The sequence below is a fragment of the Lathyrus oleraceus genome, chromosome 3, assembly GCF_024323335.1.
Source record: "Lathyrus oleraceus cultivar Zhongwan6 chromosome 3, CAAS_Psat_ZW6_1.0, whole genome shotgun sequence".
In the NCBI taxonomy this organism is placed as follows: Eukaryota; Viridiplantae; Streptophyta; class Magnoliopsida; order Fabales; family Fabaceae; genus Lathyrus; species Lathyrus oleraceus.
In genome coordinates, this window is record NC_066581.1 from 79,475,974 (window position 1) to 79,488,055 (window position 12,082).

General features: G+C 32.1%; 1 protein-coding gene across 1 annotated transcript; it reads right to left on the reverse strand.

Annotated features, from left to right (window-relative positions):
- Positions 1–7,413: 7,413 nt before the first annotated feature.
- LOC127132720 (OVARIAN TUMOR DOMAIN-containing deubiquitinating enzyme 5) lies at positions 7,414–11,331 on the reverse strand. Its single transcript, XM_051061686.1, has 3 exons — positions 11,191–11,331; positions 10,783–10,896; positions 7,414–8,472 (listed from the first exon to the last, which is right to left on the reverse strand). The coding sequence occupies exons 2-3, from the start codon at positions 10,884–10,886 to the stop codon at positions 7,605–7,607; spliced, it is 972 nt and encodes a 323-aa protein (XP_050917643.1). The 5' UTR covers positions 10,887–10,896; positions 11,191–11,331; the 3' UTR covers positions 7,414–7,604.
- Between the last annotated feature and the right edge of the window lie 751 nt (positions 11,332–12,082).

Genomic DNA, 12,082 nt, shown 5'->3' on the forward strand with positions numbered 1-12,082 from the left:
CTTAGTAACTAGGAATTTTTATCACTTTAAGGAAAAACTATTTTTGAAATTGTTTTCGGACGCGTTGATAGATTTAAAATTAGGAAACTCCTTGGGTAAACTTTCCAAATCAAAATCACTTTTCAACTAAGTTTACGAGTCTCATTTCTTAAAAATAGGTTTACTACTTTAGCGTTCTGCGCACCTTTTATAAGTGACAATAAAAAGCCTTAATTTAAGGGTAAACTCGGTTCTGAACACGCGAAAGCGATAGTTCCTGTTAAATGGATTCTTTTCAAGAGTAGAAAATATTGCCTCATAAGTAGTTCTATTTAGACAATCGAAACATCACTTAACTGACGTGAATTACATTCAACCTGTCTTTACCTGCATTTGTTATTTACCATTGTTTTGCAAACCCAATATCTCTTTTATACCGCCTTAGATAAATACTGTAACGATAGTAATCGATAGATTGACGATTGGTCTCTGTGGGATCGATATTCTTTTATATTACTTTGACGTTTTTCGTGCACTTGCGAATCGAACACGATCAGTGAGTTTTCAAATCAATATTAGAAGTGTCTGTTATCTAACATTGCGAAGGTTTTGAGAGAAAATTATTTTTATAGGTGTTGGAGATCTAGAATGAAAATGAGTGAAAAATGATGTTTGATTTGAGTCATAAGAAAAAAGTATGATTTGAGTCAAAAAGCAAAGTGATTTGAATCAAGATCTAAAATACATGACAAATCCCTATGTATGATTTGAGTCATGAAAACATGTTATCTGAATCAAATGAGACAGTGGCAAATCATAGAAATGTAATCTTTCATGATTCAAGTCAAGTGTAAGTCGAGATTCGAATCAAAAGGTGTTATGATTCGAATCAAGTACAAGTTGTGATTTGAGTAATGATAACTTCTAACATTTCACGCAGTCTCTGTTTCATTTGATTCTAGTCATGGAATGTGTGATTCGAATCACATACCTAGAATCTCAAATTTTTGTGATTTTAAAGATGTTTTGAGATTCTACCAATGTCATGACTCAAACCAATCTCAAATATAGTTCTTCATCCAAAATAACTCGACAAAATTAATTAAAGCATATGACTTACACTATAATCAGACACTTGGATTTATGCATGCTAAAATACAAATCTAAAACCTAATCTAGAAATGCGCAATTGACGAGGAGACTTAGTGACATAAAACTAAAAAATAAAAACTAAAAGCTTAAAAGAAAAGCAATAAAACTATAACCCTTAAGGTAGCTGAAACATGCAACTTCAGTAAGTATGTGTCTAACTGAATTGTGACACTCAATTAAATCAACAACATGTTTTCGCTCATATGACTTAGACGTTCCACAAACACATGACCATTCAATCTATCAGGTAAATCCTGATTATGAAGTCCATATTTTACATTAACTTTCAATCTTAGACCATCTTTAGATGGTGTTGACCAGATTTTGAATGGATGACCATATTTTCTAGTAGCATTTTGTGTTGATTTTTGGTTTCCTCGTAATTGTCATCTCTATCACAATTCAATATTGATTTTGTACTTCTCCCTATCTTTCTTGTCTTTGTATCTAATCGTGTAATGATGGCAGTCATTTTATGTTTAATTTTAACCTCCCCAACCAAAATAACTACATCTTATTGTGTATCAAACTTCTGTGTAATACATAATGCATATGTGGTATCTATTCATGATTGGTTTTTATCGCGTAGAATAAAGATCTTCATATTTACCAAACATAATAAAAAAAATCTTTAAGAAAATTAAATTGTTTTCATATATATATATATATATATATATATATATATATATATATATATATATATATATATATATATATATATATATATATATATATATATATATATATATATATATATACCGAATTACTTCATTTAAAGTAATATGGTGAACTATTTCACTTAATAAATTAATTACAATAGAGTGTTCCGCTAAATTCTAGTCATCAAGACACTTTTATAAACTGCAAAACTTCTGCGAGGTGAAAATTCTCAAAATTTAAAAAGGTTAGGAAATGAATGTGAAAAAAATAATAAATAATTAAATGGAAAAAAGGATAAAGTTGACAATTTTAAAAAAAATTGTAGGAGTTCATATGTTTTGTAGGAGTCAATGTAGAATTATAAGGGTGAAGAACAAAATTTTCTCAATAACAAGTTAGTTCATATCTTAACCCAACATGCTCATGAAACAAGGAGGGAATTGTTTAACGCACCCTAAGGATTGCTTCCCCATCCTCTTGAAAAACCAAAAATACCTTTAGAATTCGAAAATGAATCTCCAAGCGCACCCAAAACACACATAATCCATCCATTTTTAAGTTACGCCCCAATTATTGACTGAATTGAATTCGAAAATGAATCTTTGTAAACCTTACGGAGGTGCATTTTTGAAACTTACTGGACCAGGAAAAAAAAGCAGAAATAAAACAGGTGCAGAAACAAAGATAAATTAACATTGATAACATGGAAAAACAAAACATTACATAGCTTATCGTTAACATAAATCGAACATTACATTTCAACATATTCATAATATCTTCAGTTGATCTCACAATCTTCGCATCCAGCTCAATCTGACATTTTATTTCATAACAGAAAAAAGTATTTCACATAATCCTTAAACTAGCATCCGTATTCATCTCAATGTTGTTGAGTTAAATCTTCCATTCGTTGTCAATCGAGGGTGAACGTACTCGAGCTTCACAATTTTTCGGTTGTCTGAATAGCGTAAGAGATTCTCTAATATGAATATAAGATCTAAAAGAGAGGTGTACTCGTTGAGCTTAAATTCAATTGAGAGCTTTACTCTGTTGAAGTTGACATTTACGATATGTCAACTAATGTTCATTCTAATGTAATGTGATTTGGTAAAAAAACTTGAGATGAGAGCCCCATACTTATACAATTTATAGGCCAATATGGACCTTAAAAATTCTACCTTGTACCAGGGAATATTTCATAAATGCATCTCCAAAACCACCTTATCTTAATATTCCAAAGAGACATTTCTGAATATTTCATAATGTAATGTGATTTTTTTTATTTGAATCTCATAGAATCTCACTCAACTTGTGAACTCTTGCATCCTTTCCAAAAAATGATTTGGTCAAATCTCAATTTTCCTTGTTGAATGAATTGTCCACTCTGATGATGTCATTGGTATAGGGCATCCCAGTTTCAAATAAACTTGAACAAGATGTCGTGTTTTTTAAAGTCATCCAATACACATAATATAATCATTTGGATTTTAAAAGGGGCGATGCACAATGGAAATAAAGATTCTGAGAAATTGTATCTTATCAGATCAATACACATTCTTTCTTATAATCTTGTTATAAGATGACTCATTTCAGGGAAGCGCATCCATTTTTCCTCCGGTATCGGTTCACTGATGCAAGGAACAAGAGATTCATGAATTACATCAGAATTTTCTTTTTTCTTGTATAATCGTGTGTATGATTCTTTATGGGCCTTCAACTCTTTGATAAGTCGAATGTAGACAAATGGATGATCCTCCTCTCTTTTACCGAGCAAAGAAGAAACAGCTCGAAAGCCACAGTTACTATCACCCTCAATATTGACGGACTATTCAATGTATTTATGCATAAAAATCGGTATCTCATTGATGAATTGGATTTTTAGTAGAGGTGGTGAAGGAAGTGGTTTGCTAATGCGAGCTCCTTGAAAACACTTTTTTGAGATTTTGAAGTTGGAGAATTCGAAAAAAGTTTGTCAACATGTTCAAAATAAGAAGGAGACTATGTTGTTGAATTTTCAATCTGTGTTGGTTTCACCTTCTTAGGAGCATCTTTTGTTTTTACTGGTTGAGACGGTGGTTTCAAATCAATGGTTTTGGGATAAGCTATCTTCCTCGTTTTCTCTTTGATGTGGAGTTTCGTATTGTCATCGGCTTTCAAAAATCTATCTTGTATCACTTCCCATTTGGTCAAGATTGAGATATTCAATTTATCGTCCTTCATCGCATCATTATCATCAAACCTGAGCCTTTTCCAATGAGTGAACACCTCATTCATTTGTATCAGGCTATCATGTTTCACATTCTTTGAAATTGGACAAGCACACGGAAGACCATATGTCTTCCTAAGTGTGCAACCACACTTTGAGCTATCGGAACCTATATTATCAGCTCGTTTGGCTTCGTGAAAAATAAAATTCAGTCTTGTTCGAGATATGTTACCGACCAACTGAGAATAGAGATTGTTGTCTTTGAATCTGTGTTCAAACAGTGTGATGTTGTGACCAAATGATGTTTGTATCTCATTATATTGATTTTGGATCATTTGGTTCACAGAGTCTCAATCTCTATACAAATCACCCTTACTATGTCCCAACCAATTCTTTAGTATAGCATGGGCAAACTCGACTTGGTTAATTGTTGTATTTTCAAGGTGTCTAACGTGATTGGTCCAAGCACAAATAATATTTTCCTTTACCTGATCTAGAATTGTAATTTCAATATATTTCAACAAATCTGAATATTTCTTACACACCTTCCTAAAATGTATAACAACATCCGCATATAATTATTCCATAGAAGAAAATATCATCACATTCCATGCATCCACTATTCATTCCACTATCGCGCTAGATTTGAACATTACTTTGCCTTCACCTTTAATTTGTTTGGTTCCTACAGTGGGTTTAACTCAACTTATCACATTATTTGTGATGTGATACTTGCAAAGTAATGCGTATGAAGTAAGAAAGACCTTTGTAACCAAATTCATCAATGTGGTATCGCGGTCGGTGACAATTACTTTTGGTGTGTCTTCTTTGTCCTTCAATACTTTTCAGCACACTTCTAAAGTTAGAGTTACATTTTCCTCTTTTTTGCTCTCCAATAATGCAAACCCGACAGAATAAATCTTCTCAGTAGAGGTAACACTAACAATTTGCAATAGTGGAAGTCTGTATTTATTAGTTTTATACGTTGAATCAATATGAGCATAGTAGGAAACATGTTGAACAACTTTATGGAATTAGGATGAGTCTAAAATATATCTCAAACGGTTACTCCATCCTCGCATGTTCGGTACCTAGATACATAATCGTTATCATATATAAGTTTTAACAGTTGTTTCATTTCAGCTTTATCTCCCCCTTAACGCCTTATTTTTAAGGACACAAATATTATACACTTGCTTGATATTTGAGATATTTCCAGATCTTTTACGTTTCAAAGTTGCAAGTATGTTTTTGGGCTACACCATATTCAATGTCATGTCAGAAATGATTCCCTTCTCTTCTGGCATAAAGCGACATGTAATGGGATAGTCGACTGACTTGTCACGTATGTCATGAATATGTAAACCACGAATCATATTAAATCTCCATTTGTTATTTGACAAAAGATAATCACGCAACTTAAAGGAACACTCCCTTTTCCCCGAACCAGTGTCATCTCGTTTGAATTTTCGAAGAGGAGTTATATATCTTCCACGTCTTTCGTGTTTCATTGTTACAAATGCAACTAGACCATTATCGGACCTTCTGATTACAACACCAAACCCCAATTTGAATGTCTCATTGTGAATCCATTGAAGCATATGAACATAAAACTCGAACTCTTGTCCATTTGTAAATTAGTTGTCAACATCTATCTCATTCACATCAACAAGTCTTGCATCCGTAGACATAATAGGTTTGGAAAAAATATTAGAGTGCATCATATCTAATGCAAACAATAACAAAAAATATTTAAAAACATATTAAAATGAACACTGAATGATTCCATAAATGCACTTCCATAGAAATTCATATAGAATCCATAAATACATTACCGAACGCAACGTAACTTTTACTGCTCAAAAACAAGATTAATGCGAGTGATGAAGAATGAATAAATCATTTGTACCTTGAATTTCAGCTTCTTTTCCTCCTTTAGATGTGATGAAACACAAGACTGAAATTTTAGAGTTGAAATCTCAATTGAGAATGGAAAGATTTTTTATAAGGGTATTGAGAAAAAAAATGGTAATGGTGTTTGATCATGCAGGATTTTGTTTTATTAAAAATCACGTTTGAGAATTCCAAAAATGTACATCCAGAATAGACTGACATGCAAAGGTGGTAGGTTTTCAAATCTCCACTTCACAAATTCGAAAATACACTTCCAAAAAAAGTTATTGAATTGTTAAAATATGAATAAATTGATAGAATAAATTTTGAAAATAATATAGGTAAGATTCGGGTCAGACGTGCTTCAGTGAGACAAAAATACTTCCAAAATACATTTTTAAAATCAAATGGACATTTTGAAATTTTTCTTTAAAAGTGTTTTTCAATCCTTTAGGGGGACTAACAAATCCCAACAAGAATTTATGTTTGGATATAGAGCACTCCTATACATGTGTTAGCCTGATATAAATTAGAGAGAAGTGTGATATAATGTGAAATCAACATTTTTCTTAATTCAAATAAAACATAATCAATCATGCCCTTCTACTCATTTTTAGTATATTTTATGTTACATTTCGCATCAAATTTATTACTTTAATTAGTCTTTAGAACATGTCTATTTTTTTATGCAAGGCTAATAGTTTTTTTCGCAATTTTATTTTGAATATCAAAAAACTGATAAATTATTTCACATTTAATTGAATTACATCAAGCTTTTTTTTAAAATAAATCATCTAAACTACTACCTCTGTTTCTTTTTTATATATAAAAGACAATTATTTTTAAATTCACAATAACTAATATATTTCGATATATAGTTTATTCAATAAATCTAAATAATGAATTCAATAAGTAATATATTTGGTCATATTATTAACTAGATACATTATTATTCAATAAAACTAAAATAGTGAATTATCTTATAATATAAAGGAATAGAGTTAGTATTTTTTATCTTTAAATCAAATTACTTTTAGAAAATGCTTATTTACAAATGGATATGTCTTTAAAACATAACGTGTAATATTAATAAGTTATTTAATTAGAGAAAAATATATCCAAAATATTTAAAAAGTTATAGAGAACTTCAACTACAACAAATACATTTTTTTAAGTAATTTTATAATTAAAGACAGAAGCATTACTAACTTCTATAGCATGAAAAATCAGTACTAAAAATATTTATACACAGCAATTTAATAATATTTCATATAAAATGAACAAATTAACTATACTACTAACTATTTTAGCAACAAGCATGAGGATTACATCTAAAACAACTATTAGTGCTTTCTTTATTAACTAGTCAAAAAGTTTGATATTTTCAACTAATTTTCTGCAGTTCTAGACCACAATACATAAAACATCGTGATAATTTTTTTTAGGACAACATTCAATTCACTCAAATCTTAGCTTGGTGCCTCTACTCAAATCTCACTAACCTCATTAGATCAATATGAAGATTAGCTAAAATTGCTCAAAATTAATTGATGTCAAAAGATCATTTGATACATAATTATCAATAAATTATCAATTACAGTTAAAAAATGTACAACTAGAGGTACATTCAATCACAACTTAGGTTTCAAGTAACCTTCAGCCAAATGCTAGAAGGGATATAATAAGCATCCCTAAGAATATTTGTCACATTTGATCATGTTGAGACAACAGAATTATAATGCTCACCAAGCCCAAAAGCATGCTTATGGTAAGAAAGCATGATACTGGAACTAGACGAGCCAATACCGTGAACCGGTTTATACTCCTTCCCCATCTCGACGTCAGGGAAGGACCCTGAAAATATCACTATATGCTTCTTCAGACAGTGAGTCAAGGCACCGAGCTCTAGCTGTCCTCCCCATATAGCTGTGGATTCTACTTCTTTGCAATAATTTTCAAACCTCTGAGCAATGGATTCGTCAGAATCGCCTTCGATTAAATTCTCCGACAGACAAAATGGAAGGAAATCAGATGTATGTTTTCTCATGTAAGCAGCTGCCAGTTGTCGAAGTTCTTGGAATGTATATGGAGATTTACCCCCAGAAAGGTGGCCCAACTGATTCTCAAGAGCTCTGTAAAGGCAATGCCCATCGGGCTTTATTTCACAAACAGTCAACCCAAGAGGCTTCAACTTCCTTTCCAGTTTCTCATTTTCAACCATGCGATCACTTATAATGTCGTTCTGCTCTGCTTGGATTCTCAGTTCCCTCTCTGCTTCTTGTTGAGCTCTTTTGTCACGCCTCTGTTTGGCCTTGCTGACCTTTGTATTCTCAGGTTGAGTACTAACGGTTACTCCAGCTATGGCTTTCACCAAATTGTCTAAATTGCTCTTTTCATTTCCGTTACCAGTGCTATAGCCTAATGTAGAAAGTTCTTTGGCATGCTTCTCTTTGAGCTTAGTAGAAAGTTGAGAAACCTCTTCCTCCACTTGCTTTTTCTTAGTTTTTTGCTCAGCCTTGCTACCTCTAGCTGCTTGCTTTTTCATTTCAACTTCTTTTTTCTGCAGTTGTGATATCTCTTTCCTGAAAATGCAAGTCATGATTGTCAAGGGAAGGGACTTATGCATTGTGTGAGAACCATAAGAACCAAGGGAAGGGACTTATGTAGTATACATGGTTGTCAAATTTAAAAGTCTATGAAAGTTATTGGAATCTGTAATCTCAACACGTAAAGTAGCAAGAGTTTACTTAGTACTATGTAACAGGCAAAAAACTAAACTTAACAGATAGGAGCAAAATCTCTTTTCACTCAACTTTGGCACATCTCCAATACCAGAAGATTTAGTCGGGAAAGAAAACGGGAATAAATATTATAAACAAACCAACTAAAATAATTTACATTAAATGTAACATCAAAGGTAACAAGTGTACAAAAAGTATATGGTTTAAATTTAAAACTCACTCTCCTAGTGAACCAAACAAGGAGAAGGTTATTTCCCCATCCCTCCTTTGAACTAAACACTACATAAGATAAATATTTTGTAAGCAACAGAGTTGGGTTCCCCATAAACCAAACCTAGTATTCAAAAATCAAAATGGTTGGAACAAGTCAAAAACCAAAAAAAAAAGATTTACAACTTGGCACAGAAAAAAACATAACAAGTTCAAAATCAATTGAGAATTTAACATAGAATTAGATCCAAAAGTACTACAAACTTACAAAGTGATGAATCAAAGGACTGAGTACCCCAAGTTGGACTAGGACTCCACTTAGTAATATGCTAGATTTCATCGCATTAGAGTTAGGTTTATTAACTGTATAAGCTAATGCATTATTTTTTAAGGAAGGTGACACAAGAAAGTTTGAGCAAGTTTGGTGTGTTAAAATAGAAACAGATTTTTAAAAAGAAAAGACACAAAAAAAGGGCAACTTAGGGCTAGAACATAAAGATTCCACCGTTGGGTCTATTGAAGATAGCCCTGTTTTACGTTTGCAAGAGGCTGACTCCATAATTCTAACCTGTGAATTCTTTGCCAAATGGTGAAAGGCAACAACCCCCTATGGAGAAATTAGTGAGAAAGAGAGGATTAAACCTCTGGGTGAGTCAGTAACTGACTTTTGTGGGTCTGAGCCATTAGTTGGAAGGTCAGTACGCTATAATAAATAGGATAGAGGAGGATTGTAGTAGGCATAGAAAGTATTGTGGGACAAGGACTCAAGGAGTGTTTTAGGTCTCTCGAATACCTGAAGGATTATTTCATTTCAGTGCAATAAAACAGTACTGTTTTTCTTTGCTCTTGTTATTCAATTCTGTTTAGTGCAATCCTTTCTTTGCTCTTGTTATTCAATTCTGTTTATTAGTGCAACCCTTTCTTTGCTCTTGTTATTCAATTCTGGTTAGTTCAATCCTGTCATACGGCAACAACTCCAAACATGAAAACTCTGTTTAGGAGTTTGGAGGGGAGGAAATTGGAGGGCTTTGGAGGGAGGAAAAAATATAGAAATCTTCCACCTAATTTGACAGTGATAATAGAATGCTTATGATTAATATAAAGTTAATTATTAGAGTATTATAACAACATGAATAAACTATCTAAGCCCTTCAAAATCCTCCTTGATGCATTATTTAGCTCTCCCAAATTCGAGAAGGGTTTTGGAGCTGGGGGCTTAGGAAGATTAAGTCTAAAATTTGAAATATATTTGATATTTTAAAAAAATATGATAAATTATCATATAATACTTCAATCACACTTAATTCATTGTTAAAAACATACTCTGAATAACTCTATAAGCAGCGGCTCAAAAGAAATGGCAGAGTCCTATAGTGAACGGAAAAATCCATGAAACACATTTTATATATTGTGACGAAAAATTTGTAGTCTGATATAAATACCCCAAGGAAGGATTTGAAAGTGGGGCTTGCTTCCGCAGACACTCCTAGGTGAAAACTAGAGATTTGAACTACGTAAATACATGACCAATCTGGCCCCTCCCCATATCATTTGAATGGTGCTAATGGCCACCAAATAAAGAAAATTAGGAAGAAATGATTCCCTAAACATTAGATTAACAAAGTGAACCCTTAAAAACTGACATGCCAACGAAAAATACTTTCAAATTTCAATACATAGTAAGTAAGTATACATTATCATTAATCTACTAAAGCCACATCCAAACTGCTTTTCTATGTTCCAAGTTCTCCCAGCGTTTGTGATATAATTGCTAGGTGATGCTGCTTCCTTTCTGACCATGAATCTATACTAAAGGTACAACTCAATAATACTCTAAATATTAAAAAACACAAAGCCTAATTTTGATTCATGATTTTTGGAACCCATGTCTACAACACTGAAATCTAATACGGATAGTTTTGTAGAGAGAGTGTGAGTCACCTGTGGCGTGCAAGAACCTCATCACGAGTCTCTTCCTCCTTTTCAGATGTTTTGTCAGAAATCACTTCTTCCTGTACCTCATCAATTTCTTGGGTATCCTCCATTGAAAAAACCCTAAAATTGAAACAAAAACAAGTTATAATGAGAGCATCTAATAGCACCAAAAGGATCCCGAACACACTATTTCTATACTGAAGTCTAATTATCCAACTGTTGAATTCCTTAGACCGAGAACGTAATAACGAAAATCAGTTACTATAAACAGCTTGCAAACTCAATGGGGAGTGGAGCTCTGCAGCGACGGAAATCTCCGGGCGCTTTGCAGGGCGGTAAGCACCGTAATAAATCTCATCAGAAATTGTTTTGAAAAGAAGAAGAACAAGAAGAAGTTTATGAAATTAGAAAAACCTGGGGAGCTTTCTCGGTGTTTCCGACTGATGACAAAGTCTCTGCGACTCCAATTTGACGGAGATGATGAGATGATGAGTTTTGGTTGATTTAGGGTTGTATGGTTAAAATGTGTTTTTTTCTGTATAAATGGTTGATGGGCCAATTGGGCTTGCTTTTTTTATAACAGGAGATTGCTTTCTGTCAACCCCAAATTTTCCTTGGCATTCCCAGAGGCTATGCTTTTATTATTATATGCTTGTGATTTTTTACATTTTGAAAAATTATTTTTTTTAGGATTTTTAAAAATTTATGAGTTTTTATCGGATTTTTGAAAATTTTCACAAGTTCTTTCCGGATTATTGGGGGATCAATAAATTTTGACCGGATTTTTCAAAAGTACTATCGAAATTTTCACAATCCTATGAATTATAACTCGATTTTTTAAAAAGTACGAGTTTTTACCGGATTTTTCAAAAAGTCTATGAATTTTATCAAATTTTTCAAAAAAATTATGAGATTTATCGAATTTTTAAAAAAAGGATGTGTTTTTATCGATTTTTCAAAAAGTCCATAAAATTTTACCGGATTTTTCAAAAAATATGAGTTTTTATCGAATTTTTAAAAAAATCTATGAGTTTTTACCAGATTTTTCAAAAAGTTCATAAGTTTTAACCGGATTTTTCAAAAAATATATGAGTTTTTACCAAATTTTTCAAAAAATACATGAGTTTTTACCTGATTTTTCAAAAAATCAACGAGTTTTTACCAAAATTTTCAAAATACAAGTCTTTACTGAATTTTTCAAAATATACTATTAGAATGTTCAAAAATATATATTAGTTCGGTTGCATTTTTTGAAAATCTGATATTGTACCGGATTTTATCGAAAAAATCGATATCGTTAATTTTG